We start from the raw sequence: 24,108 nt of genomic DNA, 5'->3' as shown, positions 1-24,108 counted from the left end.
GGGCAAGTGGTATCTGCACATGTGGAGTACTGTCTGGGACTCGAACCCGGGTCTTCTTCATGGAAGGTCAGAATTCTGCCACTATCCCACCACTGCAGGCTCTTATTTCTACTACCTTTAGTAAACTGACATGCATTTCAAAGAAAAGAAGAAGCTTCTTTTAATGCTTGTAGCCCTTCAACTAATTACAATTAAATTAAAAAAATCCTGAAACTAGGAAACGTGAAACAGAAATTTTCATTTTCACCTACCATCAGACATGCTTTTTAAGATGTAAAGGAAACACATCAGCAGGCTCTTAATCTCAGACTGGTCAAGTTTGTCGCAGCGAACCACAGAATTTCCCAAAGTGCCACTCTGGTGGTGCTAAAAAGGAAATAACAGGTGATGTTTCCCTTCACATACAAAAAGAAAATATAGTTCTACTTTACTCCCTCAAAAGAACAATTCTTAGGATAGAGTCAAATCATGTAAATTTGAAGGTATAAGCACTTTATCTACAATTCAACTAGACACACCTTCACCCAAGTCTACACAAATGCTATCCCACAGAAGCATTGGCTTGTCTTCTTTGCTTACTTCCCTAAGGGACAAGGCAGATAGCACAAACCTTTCAAACTGGAGAACCACACTTTTGGTTATTGGTTTAGTTTGGAAGCACCAAGTAAATCTGCATGCAAGAGAAGTATGCGTGCTCACGGATAGCAACGATTGTGAGGTTGGCCTAGGACCGAACACAGAAACGAAGATGCCAGAGATGCGGCACAACTAACCATATCGTCTGGAATATATGAATGGTTGGCACAGCAAAGGAAGTCTAGGGTGTCACTACGGATCAATCACAACACTGGGAAGTGAGTCACTGCCATTAATGGATGTCACAGGGCACCTTCGGGGCAAAGACAGGTCCTCAATAGGTACAAACGGGGACACCTCCACACTGCCAAAGATCCTAAGCAGATGAGGTCATTGGGTCATCAGCTTAGCTCAACACTGCAAACGTCAGAAACTCAGCGCACAACGGGGGATAGCAGTTTTGCCACTAAGCTGCAGGGCCACAGGTTTAAAGCGTTCACATCAAAAACAAAGCGGTAATCTTGGATTGTCATAAAACACAAGACATTTTAAACAGCCTCCAAGTTGTATTTCCATGGAAATCAGGAATCTTTTTTTTTTCTGTTTTTGCTATACCAAAAGATCGGTGGAGGGGCAAAAAGAGATTGCTTCATTTAAGGCATTGGTGGGCAAACTGAAAAACCACCAATAGCAAACTGGTTTCATTTATAAGCAGTATTTTCCCGCAAGGAAGACGGTCCAGGTGCGCTTAGTGGCAGAACAGCGGCGCAAGCGCATTGTTTCGCCCTTCCGCTCAGGGGGAGTGGCTAGGAGAACTCAGTACTTGGTGCCCTGGGAGGGGAGGTGCAGCATGCAAGGTTTCCTCTGGCAAAGACGGGATCGTGAGAAGGGAAAAGTCCACAGTGACCCGGTTTTTCCTGGCTGACTGGCAGCTCGCCTCCTCCTCTCCAGCGCTGCGTATGACATAAGCAGAGTGCCTTCTCACCAGCGTCTCCCTCTGCCGAGCGGAGGCATGTTAGGGTCAAAAGTCAAAGGCATCACAATATACACCCCACCAGGGAGCCACGTCTACAAGTAATCAAATCCGTGCCAAGCCACAGAAACGGCCCGGAAGGCCACAGACCTGATGCCTCAGGAAACACACTCTCTGCTCTGTCGAGAACTCAGGACACACCCCTTAACAGTTCACCTGTGAGGTGCTTATGTGAAACTTGAACTATCCCAAGAAAACAGTGCCAGGATGGTACCCATCTATCCTGGTTGCCAGGTGTAAGCCCAAGTCCGCATGCTTTCCACAAAGTTCCAAATGGTCAGAACCTTAGTGATTTTAAACGAAAGGCTGAAGATGAAGGGGTGTGTTGTGTGTAGGGGGGTGGGTGTGGGTGGGCAGGGGCTGTAGGAACACAGCCATTTCTAATGAAGCCATATATCACTTAATCACCTGTATGATCACTTCCTATCTGGAGTTGGCTTCCGACTTTTTGCCTTGATAACTGTGGTATAAATGTTCTCCTGGCCTGAAGACAGGTGAGCATGATATTTTGATTTCCCTGCACGTCCAACCTGCCAGAATCACTGGTGGAGGATGCTCTGGGTACACATTACCCCTGGGCTGAGATCTGGGAATCAGGAATCAGGGAGACTCAGAGATCAGGCCCCATCTTTAGATAATGCTCTAATCATTTACTACAGGTTAAAGGCATAGTCCTTTACAAAGGTCCCACTACATCAACACTAGAACTTGTTTATGTTAAGTGCTGTCAAGTTGGTTCTGACCCATAGCGACCCTGTATAGGGTTTCCAAGGAGCAGCTGGTGAGCCTGAACCGCAGACCTTGCAGTTCAAACGGCTTTGCAGTCTGGCACATTAACCCACAGCGCCACACCAGGACTGTTTTAAATCTTGCTTTAAATCCATGAGCTCAGACAATCACTTGAGTTATCTGAAAAGAAAATACCTTATCTAGGGAGTTGCATTTCTCATTGTTCCTTTCAGGAAGGCTGTTGCCCGAATCCGTGCTGATGAGTGAACCTCTGGAGTCAGTGTTCCTCACATTACTGATATTTGGAGTTGAAGTCGTATATGGAGAAGCTAAATGGGAATGAAGCCAAGACCAAAATTTGGGTTAAAACAGAACAACATAAAAAAGTGAACTTTTAAGGGAAATGCTCATATAGGACTTTTTTTTTTTTTTTTTTTTTACCCATTCTTAGAAAGTTGGTTAAAGAGTTGCATCCAGTTACCTCACCTTTAAGGAATCAAGCCAAAAAAATAAGCTTTACTCTGAAACATTAAGACATATATATCAAGTCGTTTGTTAGAAACCTTCGATTGCTAAGACTCAAGGGGAACACATTGGTTCAGAATGAAGCCTTAAAAAATTAAAAAAAGAGAACTCCACCAAAAATAATCAAATTTTAAAAATGAACCTATCCAATAACTGCACAGCATTCAAAGTATGAGATGACCTTGTAAACTCAAAAGGTACCATGGGATGTTTTACAGTCAAATTTCAAGCACAGAGACATCTGACGTCTGTTGACATAAGGTCCTGCTACAGGCTTCTGATGACATCATGGTTTTGTGAAGCTGGGTATTTGGTGGTTGCTATGAGCCCGATAGCTGGAGTGCTGGTGTGGCGCTGTGGGTTAATGCGCCAGACTGCAAAGCCATTTGAATTGCAAGGTCTGCGGTTCAGGCTCACCAGCTGCTCCTTGGAAACCCTATACAGGGTCATGTTGGGTCGGAATTAACTCGACGGCACTTGACAACAACAACATGAGCCCTATAGGAGCTCTGGTAGCATAGTGGTTACGAATCGGGCTGCGAACCACAAAGTCAGCAGTTCGAAACTACCAGCTGTTCCGCGGGAGAAAGGAGGTGTTCTGCTCCCGTAAAGATTTACAGCCTCGGAAACCCTGTACAAGGTCACTATGAGTTGGAACCGAATCGACGGCACATAACAACAACAACATGAGCCCTATGTTGCATGGTAGGATAAGCACTGGACTGCTAACCACAAGGTCAGTGGCTCAAACCCACCAGTGATTCCTCAGAAACCTTATGCAGGGTCGTTGTGAATCAGAATGGACTTGACAACGCTTAACAACAACAATGAACAGCAAGTCTTAGGTGAATTCAATGTGGAACACGAAACGAGTTGTGTGGTGTCCACTCTGATGCCACACTTTGAGAAGGCACAAGGATCAAACGAGCAAATCACTGTAATGATTGAAGACTGATGTGAAGGTAGTTTTAAAACTTATGTCCATTTCCTTGTGGTGGTTGTTAAATCATGAGAACATAAGAACGTATCAAGTTCTCTGGACCTGTGGTTATTGTTGTTGTTGTTGTTGTTAAGTGCCGTCGAGTCGGTTCCGACCCATAGCGACCCTGTACAGGGTTTCCGAGGGTGTAAATCTTTACAGGAGTAGAAAGCCTCATCTTTCTCCCGCGGAGCGGCTGGTAGTTTCAAACCGCTGACCTTAAGGTTCACAGCCCGATTCGTAACCACTACGCTACCAGTATATATACATATATACACACACACACACACACACACACACACATATATGTAATTTGAATTTCTGGAAACTTTATCTGTGCTGTATCAACTTTGGAAAAAGTATCCCCCCATATGTACAGGGATAACGCACTGTATTGAATATATAAGGTCTTATCTACATGGGTTTGATTACAGAAACTAATAAAGTATTCTCTAAATAATGAAAAAAAAATAGAGATTAACTCTTCAAAGTATAAATTTATTGATAGATTTATTTGTACTACATAAGAAAATGTAGTGTTTTCCCGCACAATTTATGGCAGTCTGTTTAAATTAAAAGTTGTCTTAATGCATGAAACTCAAAATTTGATGTTGTTAATGAAGTGCTGTCAAGTCAATTGTGGCTCACAGCGACCCCGTTGTAAAGTTTCCGAGGTTGTAAACCCTTGCAGGAGCAGAAATCCTCATCTTTCTCCCACGGAGTGACTGGTGCCATCAAGTTGGTTCTGACTCATAGTGGCTGCGTATAGGGTTTTCGAGGAGGTACTGGTGGGTTTGAACAGCCAACCTTGTGGTTGCCAATCCAGTGCTTATCCTACAGCGCCACACCAGGACTATTTACCTAACAAACACAACCTGCCAGGTGTTTCTTTTTTAGCTTTGTATTGTGATGTGGATGGAAGTGTATAGGGTAAATTAGCTTTCTGTTCAACAATGTCTACACATTTTACTTTGCGACACTGATGCCAAGTCCCACCATGTCACAGCACCGTTTCCACATCCTCTCTGGATTCCCCATGTCCATTCATCCTTCTTTCCTGTCCCTTCCAGCCTCCTGAGCTTTGTTTTGGGTTAAATACTGTCCTTTCAGCATCACGGTTGATTGTTCTAAGGACTATACTCCTCCTTGAGTTACTGGTCATTTCACAGGCTTATCTACTATTGCTGAAGGAGCCCTCACTATGCAGTGGACTACGAACTGGGCTGCTCATCACAGGGTCAGCAATTTGAATCTACCAGCCGCTCCATTTGAGAAAGATGAGGCTTTCTGCTTCTGAAAAGATTTACAGCCTTGGAAACCCTATACAGGGTTGCTATGAGTTGGAACTGACTTCACAGCACGTAACCAGCAAGCACCATGATGGCTTTCCTGAGAGTTCACCTACAGGGATGCATTCAGTCCCCAGCTTGAAGGGTAACAAAGGGCCGTGGCCTCAGGGGTTCTAGCAGTCTTTATCAGACCAAAAATAAGTCTGGTCATTTTTATGATTTTGCATTATGCTCTACATTTTCCTCCCACTCTATCCACAACCTTCTACTGTAATCCCTATCAGAGTAGTCGGTCGTAGAAGCTGGGCACCATCTAGTTCTGGTGGAAGCTGAGGTTTCAATGGCCCAATTGTCCTTAGGACTAATTGTTCCCTAGCTTCTTTGAATTTCTTCACTCTTTGCTCTTAACACGGAGAGACCAAAAATCCCATCTCAGATGGCAGCTCCCAATTTTAAGGTATGTCAACAAAGTAGGATCTAGAAGACATGGACTATGCTATGTCAACTGATTTAGATGTCCCCTAAGGCTCGGATCCTAAGTCCCTAAGCCCAGAGACTCATTCCCTCAAGATGTTTGGTCCTGGCTAAGATGTTTTCATAACTTTGTACCCTCTGCATGGTCTAATGTTGCTGTTAAGTGCTATTGAGTTGTTTCTGACTCATAGAGATCTATATAAGGTTTCCAAGGAGCAGCTGGTGGGTTTGAACTGCCAGCCTTCCAGTTTAAACCAACCTTGTGGTCCAGTGCTTATGCTACAGCCTCACACCAGGACTCTGTATGCTCTACTATGTCCCTGGGTATAATGACAGCACACATAAATACAGAAGGGGGCTTCCAAAAGTTCATGGAAAAATAGAATGAAAAGATGGTGGAGTTTTTCTACAACCTTTCTGAAGCCCCTTCATATATGCCACAATAGTTTCTGCCAAATCCACATATATTCATGGGTACAGTCCTATTCACTGTCCCACACCTGTCAGGTGTTTCTCTCGTCCTGCGGATCCCCAGGAAAATGACAGTGATGACTAAGGATGCTATGAACTGAGACTGTTTGGGAATATCTGCAATAAACAGTGAAGAGCAAAAAGGAATTCTAAGCTGGCTGTAAAACTTACAACATCCACGCAAAAGCAGCATTTGTTTGAAGGTAGAAAACAGCCCACCTTGGACCTTTTGGATTTTTAAAGGTAATAGATTGGCTGCCTGATTAGATAAGATTTAAGTCAATCACAAAATCGAAAAGGACTTTTCAGACTGTACATTCCGAGGAACCAAAAGACACGCCTGTAGCTCAAAGGCCTGGCTGGGTTTGAAGGCCGCACAAGGAGACTTTGGCACTGTGCTCAGCATAGCTTCCCACACCGGCACCTGGGAACAGTGTTCGTCCTTTTCAGATTCCAGCAAGCAAGTGGACTGAGACACTGAAAACTTCAGACTTCTCATTTTAAAAATAAATCCTATGGCTAGCTGCTAAAGCATTTTTAGACACCAAACGTTTTAGACACCAAAAATATACCTAAAGCATTTTTTAATTGCTGCATTTTAATTTGGATGGGTAATGGAATAAAGGCATAATTTCTTAGGCAATGCCAATAGGTCCTTAACCTCATAGGAAGCCACACCATACCAGTGTACTAAGTCCCACCCTCTACCCGTTTGGACTCCTGGTGTGGCACTGTGGGTTAGTACGCTGGAATGTAAAGTCATTTTGAACTGCAAGGTCGGCGGTTCAAACTCAGCAGCTCCTCAGAAACACTATACAGGGTCTCTATGGGTCAGAACCAACTTGATGGTTCTTAACAACAACAGCAACACCCCTGTTTATCTACTACCATGCCTGAAACGGATTCAGTGTGTGGAGTAAATTTAAGACCAAGAAGAGAGGAGCTAGCGCCATGTGAGAGTATCAGAGAAGGCTAGAACGTGCAAACACAGAGTCTTAGTGTCCAGCAAGCCTGCCCTTGGCGGGGTGAACACTGTGTGATGGGGTGCCATGGAGGAGGGGGCAAGGGGAGCCCTGCCAAAGCAACTCTGAAGGAGTCCTTTCCTAAACTCAGAGAGAAAAGGAACCCAGCATTGTAATCACAGTGTAAGCATGAGTCTAGTATCAGAACCAGAATTCACATTCAGTGTATGACATCGAAGTTAGGAGAGTGAGGCCCCCAGGAAAGCTAACGGAGAGCCTAAATTCTCAGCGTTTTAGGCTTGATTCCAGAGCCAGAGTCCTACTCTAAGGCAAACAGATGGAGATTCAATAAATCACAATCAGCACGCTGAACAGAAAAATGGGGCTCTCTGTATTTAACACACTGGCTCAGTGCCTAACTTTTAAAAAACTTTAAAGAGCACGTAAGTAAACTGAAAGGACTTGTGGTGCGGCACTGTCAGATCAGCACTGGACTTCGAACCACAAGGTGGGCAGTTCAAACCCACCAGCCGCTCCTGGGAAACCCTATACAGGACACTTAACAACAACAACATCAGCAAACAGAAGAGGAGCCTGGTAACACAGTGGTTAAGCTCATAGCTGCAAGGTCAGTGGTTCACACCCATTCAGCAGTTCCACGTGAGTGAAAGAAGACCTGGTGAGCTACGTCTTTACCAATGACAACCCGGGGAATTCTCTAGAGCACTTCTACTCTGTCCTGTACGGTGCTGGGAGTAGACACAATGACACACCACAAGAAGGAAACTGAGAAGATGTTTAGTAAGGACTTCCTGCCCTCCCACTGCCCTACACAAGACAGTCCAATGCAATCTACAGAAGACTGGAAAAGGAACGCTTAGCCTAAGAATGCTTGCCTTTTAGAACTAATCTCATTCCAGAGTTGGTTTTATACATGCATCATATTTCAAAAACATTGAAAAACAAACTAGTGAGGACTCACTCTCAAGCTGTATGGAAATAGCATTTCTTCCCCATAGAGACAGAAGGAGAAAATCTGCTCTTGAAGGACGATGGTACAGGGGTTCCACCTAACTGGAAACTCTTGGATGACCAAAAGCAGTTGCTAAGCATGCCAAAGTAAGAGCTAAAAAACCCAGTTCAAACACAGAGCTTCCCAGGAAGGCAATCATAAAAGGGAATGAGGCCTTATACTTATTTATTTTCTATAATTCTATTTAGTTTGCAGCTGCTTTTGAGAAGATACACAGCAAAACATAATACCAATTCAACAAGGATATGTATTTTTAAAGATGGGAGAAAGAGAGATAAAGCCTGAGGAAAAAATAAGCCCGTGGGGGTGAATTTTTTGGGAAAAGTTCGCATGAATCTTGAAGTGCACGTAAAAAGGTATAAAATTAGTCTCCAGTGGACTCAAACCACCAACTTTTAATCAGCACATGAGTCTGGACGGGTTGTGGCAACAGGGTTCTTTTCTAGGCTTCACAGGAGGCTTCATTTCTTCAGTCTGGTAACTGAGTGTGAGAGAAATATCAACAGAAGAGGCCCGGGACTCTGATGAGAATCCTGGGAAGATGGGGTGTGGCAGGATCAGCACTAGTCTGCGAACCACAAGGTCAGCAGTTCAAACCCATCAGCTGCTTCTCGGAAACCCTATACAGGGATGCTATGAGTCAGAACTGACTCGAAGGCACTTAACAACAACAACTCAAACAGAGATTCCAAAATCTCGTTAAGACCATGTACTGTACGTTTAACGGCTGATTTGCGACTGTTTGTTCTTTTTGTAACTCTTAGTAAGTTATCATTAAAATCTTCACATTGGATTGCTTAGTATGTATGCCTTTAGAGAAGGACCATCTTTGCAGGACAGGTGGAAAGGTGGGCGTGCGGGGAGGTGTACCTGTGGTGGAGAGAAATGTCTGAGAAATACACTGACTAGTATTCTCACTATGTAAGCCCTGCACCAGCTCCTCTGTGAAGTTGTTGTTGTTAAGTGCTATCAAGTCTATTCTGACCTATAGCAACCCTCTGTAGGATTCCCAAAGGACGGCCAGTGAGCTTGAACCACCAATCGTGTGGTTCAAACTGACCTTGTGGTCCTGCGCATTAACCCACAGCGCTATGCCTGAGGGATTTCTGTCAATTTAAGTATCACAAAAGGAGAAAGAATATTCTAAACAGAAACTCAGGCTTCCAAATCCTAATTTACAAGTCTGGGACATAAGGCAAATATGTGATGAAAGACATTTTTAGAGTTTATCTACTAAAAAGTAGAAAAGCGATTATTACCGATGCCAGAGATAGCACCAAAGAGGTCTTTGTGCAGGTTGTTGTCCAACGTGTTGCCCGACTTCTGCGGCGTCACTAATGGATTCACAGTTGGCAAGTTAAGTGATTCATCCTTCACAGTCTGTCAAAGGGGAAAAAAAGAAATAATCAAAGATGATCCAAGAAGGCTCATCAGCTGCTTCTGGAAGTGTGGGGGCAAATGTTAGCACAAGACAGAACAACTTGACACGCTCCGGCTCCGTGTGCTCGAGTGGGAGCAACAGCCACATGGTCGTGTGTGGGAGGGAACATGGCTGACATATTGGAGCAGGACAAGGACAGAGGATCCCAAAAACTCAAATTCTCATTCCGTAAAGCCTTTACATTTCTTTCCCCAATATTTATCACAGTGTGTCCTGTCCAGAACTTCGGATGCTCTCGATGAATTCGGTACATCTCTTTTTCCTCAGAAAATGCTTCAGATTCTCTTTCTTATTGGACATAGACTATTCTCTCATACTGGATTCCTCCCAGAGCCACTGAAAATCTGGAAGTTTTGAGCTCCATATGTGTGCCTAATCAGAAGAGAAATGCTATACATTTTGAAGTTGAGATGTTAAAACAGGGATAATGACTTTGCAGTGTTTTGCTTGTTAAAAGCCAAAGAAAGAACAAGTGTGAATTTTTTTTCTTCCAGAAGTCAAGTTATATCCTGAACTACTAATTACAGGTAGAAAGGCAGACGAGTTCAGAGATACAAGTTTGAAATACAATGCAGCACAGGGTGAGACTAACAAGCTGCCAGCGAGTTGACAGTAACTCGTTGTAGCCTTTGTGTGTGTTACAGCAGAACTGCGCTGTAGGGTTTGCAATGGATAATTTTTCAGAAACAGACTGCCAAGACTTTCTTCTGCAGCACCTCTGGGTAGACTTGAACACCCAACCTTTTGGTTAGCAGCTGAATGTGTTAACTATATGCACCACCCAGGGTAGAAGGAGTGAGGTGTCTCGTTTAAGGACAGAGGAGGTTTATTTCATTTGGAACTGGAGAAAACATTCTATAAATGTGACTCACCTCAGTGTAACATTACTGCGGAAGTGTATTAAGCGGTGGAGAACTAATAAAAATATACATATAACTGTTTGGGGGGTGGGCGGGGAAGCAGCATGAATGGAAACTACCTAAGTGTATGACATAATGACAAAGTGACAAGGTCACTACTGAACCAGCTCGTAAGTCCAGAGTAAAGGGGGAAAGGAAATTGTTGAACTGGTAATGTCTGTCCAGTCCTGGTGCGGTGCTGCAGGTTAATGCGCTAGACTGCAAAGTCGGTTTGGACCCTAAGGTCGGTGGTTGAAGTTCACCAGCCACTCCTTGGAAACCCTATACAAGGTCACTATGTGTCAGAACTGACTTGATGGTACTTAACAACAAGAAACCCTCTGGGACCCAGAAAGCAAGCTTTAGGAAAATAAAGAATATGGGTTTTAGTTTTATAAAATTTCTAACAAATTTTTAAAACAATTACAAGTTATTTTAGTTTAATAATCTACAAAGTCTTTTACAATTCAAAGGTGACCAAGTAACTGACCGTGCTGATGCTTGGAAAAAGCTGACCCGTAAGACGATAGCAAGAGTCCAACCACAAGAGAAATCAACACGTATCAAGGACTGAGTGAAACACAAATCAATTCCCAACCGAAACGTTCTGAGGTAAATCCTGAGGGTCACCCTTCAGGCAACTTAACTTCCAACGCCGTCTTTAAATGACTACTGAAAGACTCTATCCACGAAGGTGACCAGTTCTTGGAGGGCAGGGCCTCATGTCTCTCACCTTGAGATCACTGACATTCAATTGGACTTGTTAACCGAGCAGATGGAGAGCAACCAGGGCCCAACGAAGTGGCTTGTCCCAAATTGCTCAGCATATCACCATGAAAAGTGGGACAAGGACGGAACTTTCCTAAGGGACAGGTTCAGGCTCTGCTCTTTTTGACCCCACCTGTGAGTTTTTGTGGAGTGTGTACAAGATGCTGAGGTCTTAACAAGATATCGGACCGCTAAGGCATCCTCCTTTTGAACCTTCAGAGACATTTGCTGATGGATCCTATCTGAGTTAGGAATACAGTTTATGAAGAGCATGGCAGAGTATTACGGTTTTACTGGGGAGGCTGTGTGTATGTGAATATGCTTACGTACACTGCCGGGGTTCACAGGGAAGGGGGACACGTCCCTCACATTGATCCGCTGGACGTTTTCAATAAGCAGACCAAACAGAGGTAGGTAGAGAGTGGCGATCCTCGCTTGATGGCTCTGAAACAAAGACACGATCTGTAAGTTTTCCCCAGAACTATGAGTTTTTAGAGCCCTGGTGTGGCACTGTACAGTAAGCACTAGACTGCTTACTGCAAGGTCAGTGGTTTAAACCCACCAGCTGCTCCTCGGAAACCATATACAGGGTCATGATGAGTTGGAACAACTTGATGGCACTTAACAACAACAACATTATGAGCTTTTAGAGCCCTAGGGTGGCATTGCAGGATAATCACTGGACTGCTAACCGCAAGGTCAGCAGTTCAAATCCATCAACCATGGAACCAAATCCATGGCACTTAACAGTATCAGTGAGCATTTGGCAACAGCCTGGTTGTCACTGGCTTTCCCTTTATTTAGATCCTTCCTATGAAGGTGGATGGAATCTTGGTGTGGCACTGCGGGTTAACGCACTGGTCGGCAAAGTCAGTTTGAACTGCAAGGTTGGCAGTTCAAGCTCACTAACTGCTTCTCGGAAACCCTATACAGGATCACTGTGGGTTAGAACCAACTCAATAGCATTCAACAACAACAACATCACGAAGGTGGATCTTTGATTTCATTGTTTAAATAGGGGAAAGTCTCAGCATGGTACCCTAATTTCCTGACTGGTTATTTTCATTGTATTATATAAAGTCAAGAATGTTTTTGAACCCGTATTTCCTTCTGTTGGGGTGTACTCACCCTCGAAGCGTATCTGTCATCAAAAGAATGCTTTATGAGCAGGTTCTTGAGTACACTAATGGCGATCAGGCGGACTTCTCGAAACTCCTGGAGGGCGGCCCCCACCTCCCTCAGCAACAGTCCCACCAAGAAGTGGTTCCTGCAGAACTCATCAGTCAGTGAGTAATCCAGCTGGAGATCTGAAATGAGGATAGAGACCGCCTATATTACTGACAAGGTGACACTATTGGAATAAAGTCAAAACCAAAGCCCCCTACTCTGCACTCTTCCCAAACTATATATCCCAACAAATGGCTATGAAGGGGCCGGTTAGCTAGCAAACCACTCTGCTTCTTAACATGCCTAACTTAACAATGAAAACAGAATTAACAGCCAGGCAATCGCATTGACTTAAGATTACAACCCACTGAGGCCTACAGAATTATGAAGTTAGGGGATGGTTGCAGCATCTTTTTATAACTGAGAGCTGAGCATATTACATTAACTAATGTAATATGGTAGGGACACAAAGTTTAAAAATTAAGTTATTGCTCTAACTAATAGAAATATAGAGGAATCACTTCTGCATCATAAGCATGTAATTAAAGATAGAGACCAAATACACATAATCTAATAACATGTTCTTTACTGCAGCTGTTCATTTCTCCATTTACTGGTCATTAATGCTTAAATGTAGTCCTGGTATGATGCTGTAGGATAAGCACTGAACTGCTAACCTCAAGGAAGGGTCACTATGAGCGGGAACCGTCTTAATGGCACACAACAACATCTATCTATATACTCCCATTGTAAGAGTTAGTGTTCTGTGTCAACTTGACTAGGCCAGAATTACCAGTGGGTTACAGCGGTTGTTGTTAAGTGCTGAGACCTAATACAGGCATAGTTAGCTCTCTGATGATTGGCTATGAGAAGCCAATCAGTTGAAAGGATGTTTCCTTGGGGGTGTGGCCTGCTCCCAATACAATGCACATTCAGGCAAGGCTCTCTCTTCCACTGGGATCTGGAAATCTACAATTGTCTAAGCCATTTTCTTGATAATAAACTTCTCTCTCTCTCTCTCTCTCTCTCTCTCTCTCTCTCTCTCTCTCTATATATATATATATATATATATATATATATATGTATACATACGTTTCACTGGTTTTGTTTTTCTAGAAAACTCAGCCTAAAGACACCCATTAAAATGCAATGCATTTAAAACAAGATAGTTATCGTATGTGAACAGGGCATCAAATGAAATGTGTAATATAAACTAAAACTAAAATGGGCAAAGTACCCAATTAAACTAGTGAATCATCCATAAACTAAATGAAAAAATTGGAAAGCCCTTCTGGAGAAAGAGAGAGAAGCAAACATGAAATCTACTCAGGAAGGTTTTTTTGTTTTTTTTTAAAAAAAAACAAAAAGCAAGCAGCAAAACAGGACTGTAAAGCTGAAATACACATGTTTTCAGTAAACTGTAGCTAAGATTTGAATGGTTATATGGAATTCATTACTAGAGGAACATCTGTGAATTCTTTGATTCTACCTTTGGCTTTAAACCTAGATCAGATAGTTTGTTCTAAAGCCATCCAAAAGGATCCTAATACACTGCTCAGCAGAAGCAAAAGATAGAGTGTTCACCTTCCAAACAATCATGTTCCCTATTTTGATTCATGTTAAATCCAGTTCCTCCAGAATATAGTTGAATCTGAACTTAAAAAACAAAAAACCCTTAGAAGAAAACTATTTGTGGGTTTAACTGTATGTGTGTGCGCTTGCACACGTCCAGGAGAGAGACACAGAGAGCAGCAGGGAAGAAGAGTGACAGGAAGGAGATTATTTAAGATAGAGAAGAAAGCTTCCTATCAGTATGGAGTCTCTGGGTGGTACAAATGGCTAAATTGCTTATCTCCTAACCATAACATTGGAAGCTTGAGGTCACCCAGAGGCAACTCAGAAAAGCCCACTCACTGCTCTGTTGTTGTTAAGTGATACTGAGTCAGTTCCGACTCATAGTGATTCTGTGTAGGGTTTCTGAAGAGTAGCTGGTCAGCTTGAACTGTGGTTCAAACCAACCTTGCAGCCCAGCGTATTAACCCACGGTACCACACCAGGACTCCACTGCCATAGTGTACCTATATATAAGGTTTCCAAGACTATAAATGTTTACGGTAGCCAATAGTTTCATCTTTCTCCCATGCAGTGACTGGTGGGTTTGAACCACTGACCTTGTGGCTAGCAGCTCAATGCCTAAACCTACAACATCATCAGGGATCCTGCCTGGTGATAAACTTCTGAAAACTCAGCCACTGAAAACCGTACGAGTACAGTTTAACTCTGACACAAATGGGGTCGCCATGAGTGAGAATGTACTCGATGGCCATCTGTGTAGTCAGACAAGTCTTCCGTACATCACCCACCCCCACTTTACCCTGGGGAGTTCCTAAGAGAGTGTGTCAATGGTGATGGCAAAGTCTGCCTGGTTCACCGCAGGTTTTCCTGTCACTCAGTTGTACAGGGTAAGTTATTAGGCCCTGTGGGTCAGAAGGCAGAATGGACTATTAACAGCTGTTCACGGAGCAACCATTCATGAACCTTTGACAGATGAAGAGGAAGGCAGAGCTCCAAGCACAGGGGGGCCACTAATGGGCTAGGAGGGCAGGCAACAGGGTGGTGAGTCAGCGGGAGTGAGGTGGAGCTGAGGAGGGAAAGTAGAGTGCTGGGGACAGGAAGTCCAACTCAGAAGGATGGGGAGCTCATGGAGAAGTGGCTATTTGAGGGTGAGGGGTGACCTAAGTAGGCCTGAGAATGCTTGCATGTCTTGTTTGAGGAGTTGGGAGTAAACAGGTGTGTCTGAGATCTGGGAACTAGTGGGGAGTGAGGCCAGACAGGGAGGTGGGGGTTAGAACCAAGGACTCTTAAAGGCTCCACTGGCTCACTGGCCCACAAGGCTTTTCCCTCAGACACACACATGGCTGATTTTCAGATTAATCTTCAAAAGCCACCTTCTCAGTGAAGCTTTTCCTGGCCACCCCACTTCAAAGGCCAGCTCCCCACACACTCCTTATCAAAGCCTCTTAATTGCTCTATTTTTAATTCTTTTTTAACACTTATGACTATCTCTCATTCTCCATATTTTCCCTTCTGCAAAACAGACAGGGCCAGAATCCCGGAGGCTAGAGCAGTTCTTGAAGACAAACCATGGGTGCTGGGTCGGTATGTGTTGACTGCAAACTCCTCAGTCTGCTTTGGGGGAAGGTAAACAGGTCTCTGGGTTTGACATGTTTCTCTGAATTTCAGAGGCAGCTGCGTTAGGGTGACTAATTGTTAGGTGGCATTCTCCCACTTCTCTCCTTGAGTACAAATGCTTCTGAGCACATGCAAGGCACACAACCCAAGAAAACAAAGATGTCAGTTTAAGGACTAAGGGGTGCCTGACCGAAGCCAGGGTATTTTCAATAACATCACAGGCATGAGAAAATTGGAGTGAATGACGAAGAATGTAGAAGAAGAATTGATGTGTTTGAGTTATGGTTTGGAGGAGAATATTGAAAGTGCCATGGGCTGTCAAAAGAACCAACAGATCTGTGTTGGAAGAAGTTCAGCCAGAGTGCTCCTTAGAAACCAGAATGGCCAGACTTCATCTTTGATACTTCAAACATATTGTCAGGAAGGACCAGTCACTGGACATGGACATCATGTTTGGTGAGGTGGAGGGTCAGAGAAAATGAGGAAGGCCTTGAATAAGATGCCCTGGCAGAGTGCCAGCATCAGTGAGTTAAAACTTAGCAAGATTGTGAGGTTGGCCCAGGACGGGGCAGTGTTTCACTCTGTTGTGCCTAGGGTCACTGTGAATTGGTGCCGACTTGCTGGTACTTAACAACAACAAGAAACTCTAAAAACATTACCTGACAGACTTGAGAAACTATGAAATCCCTATGAGAGCGCACACTTGAAATGAGGAGGCAGAACAGTCTCAAGGCTCCACGTGCAAACAGAAAAAGCTATGATCAAGCCACACTGCTGGTGATTTGGCTACAATCACCGCATGGACAAAGGCTGTGGAAATGGGGGAATAATGAAGTCTTTGGGTGAAGAAGGGTGTTTTATTTCTATTCATTTTTAAAGAAACAGCCCAGAAAAAAAAAAAAAAAAAGAGTAGATACCTCTCACGGAAGGTACAGCAATGTCTTTGCTACAGTAAACACCAATTCACAGGTTTATCATGAGTTTAAACACTGATCAAAAGACGTACGGAATGCCTCAGTGAAGAGCATACGTAAGCATTTCAGCAACCACTTGCATTCTGTTTACGGGCGGGAAATGCAAGAAAGCCAGAATCACACCCCACACCTACCTACAGGATTGTCATTTGACTCCACAGTTGGTGACAGAAAAGCTAATGTATAAGAAGGGAAAAAAAAAAAAAAAAGTGGAACAAATAAAAATAAACTGTAGTAAGTAAAATGGATTTTTATTGTTTAAGGAAATTTTTTAAATGAAAAATGTCATATTAGCATAAATTTGATAAATTTGCTAAAGTAAGGTCTCCATATAACATCTTCAGCAAGACCTTTTCAAATGAAAATCTGAAAAAATTTCAAGTCATCAATGAAAAAGAAATTCTATAATCATGTTTGGAACCATTATCTTTCCTTAATAAAATAGAAACAGCTCTCTCGCAGTGTTTTCATTTCAGACTCAGATAAAGAAAGGCATTACCTTGGTATCTCTGAATCCGGCCCTTTCCAAATGGCATGGGTAAATTCAAAGGGATGTAATGTTCATGATTGCACACCACTCGTAGAAATTCAAATTTGTATTCAAAAAGTGTCTGCAGGAAAAAAAAATGCTTAGTTGCAAAGTAAACATCTCACTGGGTATGTTCTTTAGAACCCTAAAATACCTATTAGAAATAAATATGCCCCGCCTTTAGCTCCTGGACATTCTCAATGCCATTTAGGGTTTTTAGAATGGCTGAGGAATTTGTTGGAAAGACGAAAAGACCTTTCATTAAACAATGTCATCTACTGACTCTTGGGGCGTCTTTGATTTATGTTCTTCCCAATGACAACAACAACAACAATAAATGACTTCACATGGCTTACCATAATAGATGTAGTATCAACACTATGCAAAAATTCATTAGGCAGAAGTTCAAAAACATATACACATACAACCAAGGGAAGAGACACAGAGAGAGTTCTACCAGAAAAAAACATGGCTATTTCCCCTAATCTTGTTAAATACACCATGGCTCACAACATAGCTTGCTTAACAAAACTCTTAAGTTTTGCCAATGAGAAGTCATTTCAGGTGTTTATACAAACAACAACGTTGTTGTTGTTAAGTGCCTTTGAGTCGATTCTGACCCATAGCAACCCTGTATAGGGTTTCTGAGGAGCAGCTGGTGAGCTTGAACCATGGACCTTGGAGTTCAAATGGCTTTGCAGTCTGGCTCATTAACCCACAGCGCCACACCAGGACTCCAGACAACAACAATAAGTATGTTTATTTCTCATTTGAGATAAACATACTCTTAGTATTTCACATGAGGTACAAATGGTGGGTTACCAGGTGCTCATATGCTAACTGCAAGGTTGGAAGTTCCACTTGAGGTGCCTGAGCAGGTGCTGATCTACTTAGGGAGCACAGGTCTATTGTGACACACCTGGGATCGCATGAGTCGGAACTGACGCCACAGCCAGAGGTTTAACACCTCACACTAGCACAAAGGCAAATACTAGTATTAGGGGGGCTCTGAGAAGTTCATAGGAAAATGGAATGCAGAGATAATGGACTTTTCCCTTGGACTATTATTTGAAGCCTCCTGCATGTCTCCAAGAGAGGGGAGTGAGTTTTCTTCTGGAACTGAAAGAACAGTCTGATGTGAATCTAGAGAAACAAGTGAATTTCCAGATGTAAATAAGAGAAAGAAATAGAAAGCGTGTGTAGCATTCATATTACCTTTGGATCCCCAGGAGCAAAGCAGCTGATGTAGTTGTTGATCTGCTTAAAAACAAAGCCCCTGTCCATAAAGGTGAAGCATCTCTGTAGAGGAAAAATCCCACAAAGGTAAGTAATGCAGGCCCAAAGTTTTTGAAAAAGTTGGGTTCAAGTCAATGTTTATTTTTGATAAGCTTAACCTTTCACATGAGTACATGCAATCAGCACACCGTCTATATAGTAGTCACTCTGCTAGAGAGCTGCTTAAAAAGAACCTTTGAGTCACTAAGTGACAACCCCGTTGGAGAGACTCACCTTGATGAAGCCAGCAAGGCTATGGTTTGCATTCTTAGAGGCCTCTGGGTTATCTCTAAACTTCTGAGTGATGTGTGGCATTAGCATGTTAACAACTGTCTCCACTGCATGATGATAGGAAGCAGGAAACCTCTGGTTTCGTAACAGCTGAAAAGAAGTTGAAGCAAACAATTATTTTGGCAAACAAACATCTCATCCCAAGTCCATTAAAAAAAAACCTAGCATTCTGATCTTGTCTAAAATCGAGTTACTCTTTCTTTTTTTCTAAGTTTCTCTCTCTCTCTCTCTCTCTCTCTCTCTCTCTCTCTCTCTCTCACACACACACACACACACACACACAGAGTTGCCCTGGAGTTAATTACAATTCATGGCGCCCCCATGTGTGTCGGAGGAGAACTGGCTCTGTAGGGTTTTCAATATCTGCAGTCAGTTCTTTGGAGGGGCCTCTGATTGGACAGTTCACCTTCCATTAGTAACCACCTGAGTTAACTGTTTGTATCACTCAGGATCTCCGCAAGGCACATATTGAAACATGACCAATAAATGCCGTGGACTAGCTCGCAAATCCCAGTATAATAAACACCTTGGAAGTGCAGGTAAAAAGGGAGATGCGGCTTCTATTCCCAGAGATGGAACAAGAAGTTGTAATCTTACTTAACACCTTGGGTGATTCTGATGCCTATACCTCCCAAATCTCTCCCTGGCTTAGGCTTAAGCTTCAAGTATTGAGACAGAAAATAGATAAGACTGATGATTGTACGTAATGGAAACAGCTCTTTTCAAATTAACTTTAAGATAAGTTTCCCCCATGAGGGATGTTTTCCTAAGAAAGTGAACCAAGAAGACAATCAGTAATCAGTTATCATGTGTTATATAGCTTTTCCATGTCAGGCACTGTCTTAAACACTCTTCTGTATTTTTTTCATTAAATTCTTTCATGAACCCTTCTGAGTGGAATCCTCATTTTATTTCAATGCGTCCTCAGTCACACCGCTAACAAGTGGCTGAAAGGAGATTTAAGCCCAGTTCTAACAGGAGTCCCAAAGCCTGTGCTCTTTGATACCCACTGCCCACCCTTCTTTGACCCCAGGACATGGAACAGTTTATTGAGACCCTATAATGTAAAGACTGGAATCCCGGTGTGGCGCTGTGGGCTAATGTGTCAGACTGCAAAGTCGTCTGAACTGCAAGGTCGGTGGTTCAAGCTCACCAGCTGCTCCTTGGAAACCCTATACAGGGTCGCTATGGGTCAGAATTGACTCTATGGCATTTAACAACAACATAATGTAAAGGGCACTGCACTAGATGCTTTCTTGAGTGCCTCCAGTCTCCTTACCTTTATAAAACCCCAAAGAACTGAAAGAAAGGAGCCAAACAGAGACCTGTATACCAATGCTCACCACAACATTATTCACATTTGCCAAAAGGTGGAAACAATCCAACTATCCCTCAGCAGATGTACGGATACACAAAATGTGGTACATGTGGATAAATGAATATTACTTTCTGTAAAAAGGAATGGCGTTCCAATACATGCTACAAGATGGATGAAGCCAGACACAAAAGGAAAAGCGGTGTCTGATCCCATTCATATGAAGCGTCTAGAGCAGAAGGGATGCTGGTGGCCCAATGGGCAAGCAGTTGGCAACCTTTAGTAGTCTGAACCTTTGTGATACAGATGAGGCGGTCTAATTCTGTAATGGTGACAGACTTGGAAACCCACGGGGGCAGTTCTCCTCTGTTCTACAGGGTCACTATGAGTGAGAATCAACTCGGTGGGAACAGGTGCCAATCAATTATCGTAAAATCTACAACAGGCAAACGCATAAAGACAGTAAGGAGATTAGTGGTTACCATGGGCTGCGTGGGAGAGGGCATGGGAGCTATTCTTGGGGAAAAAGTTTTGGAAACAAATAGTGGTGATGTTGTACAACAGTATACACATGGACATGGTTAAAATGGTAACTTATAAAAACAAACACAACAGTACAGCACACTTTAAAATGTCAAAGGGATTTTTGAATGTACAGCTAGTTACTCTACATCCCGAGATGTCAGCATTAGAAAATGTTCAGTTTCTAGGACCCTAGCTAGGGCCATACCAACCACCAGGTACGACTGCTAGCTAACCAAGCCACTTCTGAAACACAGGCCTCCCAAGAAATGTCTGCAGTCTTCAAAAAAGGGCTGAGTAATGCATGCCAAAATTAGTCATTGAAAACTAGATGGGGAACCCAATGATGAAAGAATCAGGCAGATACTGCTTAAACCCATTCATCAATATTATCATCTCTGAGACTACGACGACCAGACTCATATGCCTGCTGATGTGATACCACCTATGAAACATCCTTGCCAAAAAAGGAAACCTAATCCAGTCTCTAGACATAACTACAAGTTCACAGGAAACACAAGGATATGGGAGTGACCTCAAGGTCACTGGAAAGACGGTAGAAACATAACTTGGATGAAGGTTAAGTCAATACACACTAGGAGGGAGAGCATCAGTAAAACAACAGAGACCTAGGAAGACGCAGGGAGGATGCACTGGTTAAAGGTGACAGGTAGATACTGCTATCTACCCAGTCCTGTGATAATGGTAGGTTACAAATAGATGCATGGATAGATACAAAAGTTGAAAGACTGGGAGAGAGAGAGTAGGAGTATACCCACAAATACCCATAGGTTGGACAGGGGATATTTTTACATAGGTATTGACTCTTTGCTGCAAGTATAGCCATGAAGGTGTATACAAGAAGTTTGGTCATGAAAACTTCTTAGACATTGCCTAACACCATGCTAGAATGAGCTGCTGGTACTAAGGGCTCAGGACACTTGGGAGACACCATGGCCACTTGGCATGACATAACACAAAAACAATGTTCTGCATCCTACTTAGGTGTGGAGTAACTGGGGTTTTAAAATCTCAGGATCTGCCATCTAAGGTGCAACTACTGGTCTTTCTGTGTGCAAAGGAAAGATGAGTGATGAAAATGGAAGATACTTGGACACAGACAGTCCAGGGGAATACTGGACCCTGTGAACATCATTCTCCACACCCTGAGACCAGAAGAACGAGATGGCGCCCAATTACCACTACCAACAGCTCTAAAAGGGATCACATTAGAAGGTCCTAGATAGAGTGGGAGAAATGAGAACTAAAACTCAAAATCATAAACTAAGACCAGGCTTACTGATCAGACAGAGTGCAGAAGGCTTGAAATTATGGCTCTGTGGTCACAGGTTTGGAAATGAACTCATTCCCTCGGTTCAATTTCAGCCAAGCAATACATAGATTAATATGGGAGACAAACTGGTAAGGTACACACACTACAGAATGGTCACTCAATCTAGATCGAAAGGGCAGCATTCACCCAGGGATAAAGTGCATAAAGGTAGGGAAAGGAGGAGCAATGGTAACAAGAAACAAGGAAAAGTGAGCGAAGTGATTTTACATTGGGGGATCGCAATCACTGAGATGAATCGAAGTGTACAATTTGTGGACTGCAAAACAGATCATCTGCTCTTTAATGCCTTCACTTAATTCACAATAAAAAGGTCTTGTGTTTTTTTTTTAAAAAAAGGCTAAAACCAAACCATACCCACTGCCATCATGGTAGCTGCCCCAGAGACATTCATCTTCACCGAAGGAGATTGCTTCATCTTTCTCCCTTGGAGAGGAGTCAGGTTAGCAGCCAAGTGCTTTAACCACAGCACCACCAGGGATCCTGATTGCAAGGTTACACTCAATCAAATCTCAAATATGGGAAATGCTGCAGGTTAGATGACCCACTTTCTTCGACAAATACAAGGCATTCAAAACAAACAAAGCAAAAGCATTCACGATTAGAAGAGACTTCTGAGACACATCAACTGAATGCACTGTGTGGACCACTTCAATCCAATTCAAACGTATCAACTGTAAAATCACAGTTTTAAGACAACGGGAAAACTGACTATAGACTCGACCTTAAATAAAGAAATACTGTTCCGTTTTGTTGGGTGTGATAATGGCATAGTTGTTCAGCTCTTTTCAATGGCTGGATACATTCAAATGAAATGATCCAATGCTTTTGGGGGAAGGTGAGCGGGTGGTTGTATGAAATGAGCATGGCAGAATGATGGAGGTTGAAGCTGGGTGATACGTCCATGAAATTCATGCTAGTACTCCTTTCGCTGTTGTATTTACTTGAAAATTTCTGTAATGAAAGGCTTTTTATTATAAAGAAGGAAAACATGCTGGAGAGTGATGTGGTGGGGTGATTAGGAGATGATGACTCTGAGCCTTTGAGGCTGAAGAAAAGCTCGCCCCACAGGGACCCCGGATCTTGTGAAGAGTCCTAACTTGGCAACAGAACAAACTGAAGGCCTTGATGAGGTGAGACACACATCTCAGGTAATGATACCTAAGTAATTAAGTGTTTTTATGCAGATGACTAAACTGCAATGGAAGAAAAAACTGCTGGGAACAGGAGGCCCTAAGAGCTGGCTCAGAGGACAGGGCACAAATGTCCCCCTCCTCCTGTGTCCTGCTGCGGGATCTGTGTCCTGCACCGACCCAGCCCCCACCACCTGCTCCTCTGACAAATGTCCAACACCTGTCCGCATGGGATCAGCCTCCTCCAGCTGACCTGCAGTGACCCGGACACTTACGTACCAACTGCTGGCTGCTCCATTTCTACCACTCACCCCCAGACTGAGTGGCATCTGCCTGACCACACACACAAAGCCTTGCTGTGAAGGCCTGTGAGCTGGGCTGCTGACCAGAGACCCGTGGATCACTGCATTATGTCTTAGTGCGGTCGGGGCTCCCACAATGCCTGCTTTCAACTCTTTGTTCCTTCCTGAGCTCTTTCACACTTAGTGTGGAGTCTACAGACCTCTACTCTGTGGGCTAATTTTCTGTTCTCTGAGATATATTAAATAAGGCTGTGCATGGGGTCGCTATGAGTCGGTTCCGACTCGATGGCACCTGACAATAACAACAACATTAGTTAATAAGCTTCACTTTCTGGCTTAGCAAATGACAAAAAAGTAACGGGGCTGGGAAGAAATGTGACAAAAAACGTATCAGTAGTATGAGGTGGCTCTTCCTTACTAGACTCCTGTGGTGGCGCTGTAGAATAAGCACTGTACTGTGAACCACAAAATTGGCAGTTCAAACCCACCAGCTGCTCCTTAGATCTCGTTCATTTCTCAACTTCTCTTCCTCCATCCACCCTTTCTTTATTTTCGTTCACAAGGAATTAGTCGTCTCCAGACCAGTCACTGGAGAAGGATCTCATGTTTGGTAAGGTGGAGGGTCAGAGAAAAAGAGGAAGACCCCCAGCGAGATGGATTGGCAAAGTGGCAGCATCAGTGGGCTCAAGCGTGGCAACAACAGTAAGGTTGGCCCAGGATTGGGCAGTGTTTCATTCCGCAGTACATAAGGTCGCTATGAGTTGGTACCTACTTGATGGCACCTAACAACAACAACAACAACAACAACATACTTCCCAGGTTTATTTCTCTCTCCCCGACTCCAGGGCTACGAGAATGGTGTTTCTGGTCCCCCACTG

At 43.3% G+C, this 24,108-nt stretch overlaps 1 protein-coding gene across 4 annotated transcripts in view; it reads right to left on the bottom strand.

The window, feature by feature from the left end:
* The window catches only part of DOCK9 (dedicator of cytokinesis 9), a 372,149-nt gene that overhangs the window by 73,746 nt on the left and 274,295 nt on the right, over positions 1-24,108 (bottom strand). For all 4 annotated transcript variants that reach the window (XM_006831980.1, XM_006831978.1, XM_006831981.1 and 1 more), the window contains exons 28-35: positions 18,551-18,697; positions 18,257-18,340; positions 17,012-17,123; positions 12,308-12,486; positions 11,510-11,623; positions 9,331-9,451; positions 2,534-2,667; positions 252-366 (exon numbers count right to left, since the gene is read on the bottom strand). In XM_006831980.1, coding sequence (XP_006832043.1) covers positions 252-366; positions 2,534-2,667; positions 9,331-9,451; positions 11,510-11,623; positions 12,308-12,486; positions 17,012-17,123; positions 18,257-18,340; positions 18,551-18,697 — 1,006 coding nt within the window. The remainder of the gene's footprint in view (positions 1-251; positions 367-2,533; positions 2,668-9,330; positions 9,452-11,509; positions 11,624-12,307; positions 12,487-17,011; positions 17,124-18,256; positions 18,341-18,550; positions 18,698-24,108) is intronic.

This window comes from Chrysochloris asiatica, unplaced genomic scaffold, assembly GCF_000296735.1.
Source record: "Chrysochloris asiatica unplaced genomic scaffold, ChrAsi1.0 scaffold00005, whole genome shotgun sequence".
NCBI lineage: Eukaryota > Metazoa > Chordata > Mammalia > Afrosoricida > Chrysochloridae > Chrysochloris > Chrysochloris asiatica.
Note: the sequence above shows the minus strand (reverse complement) of the source record. Positions and strands in the feature narration are given on the sequence as shown.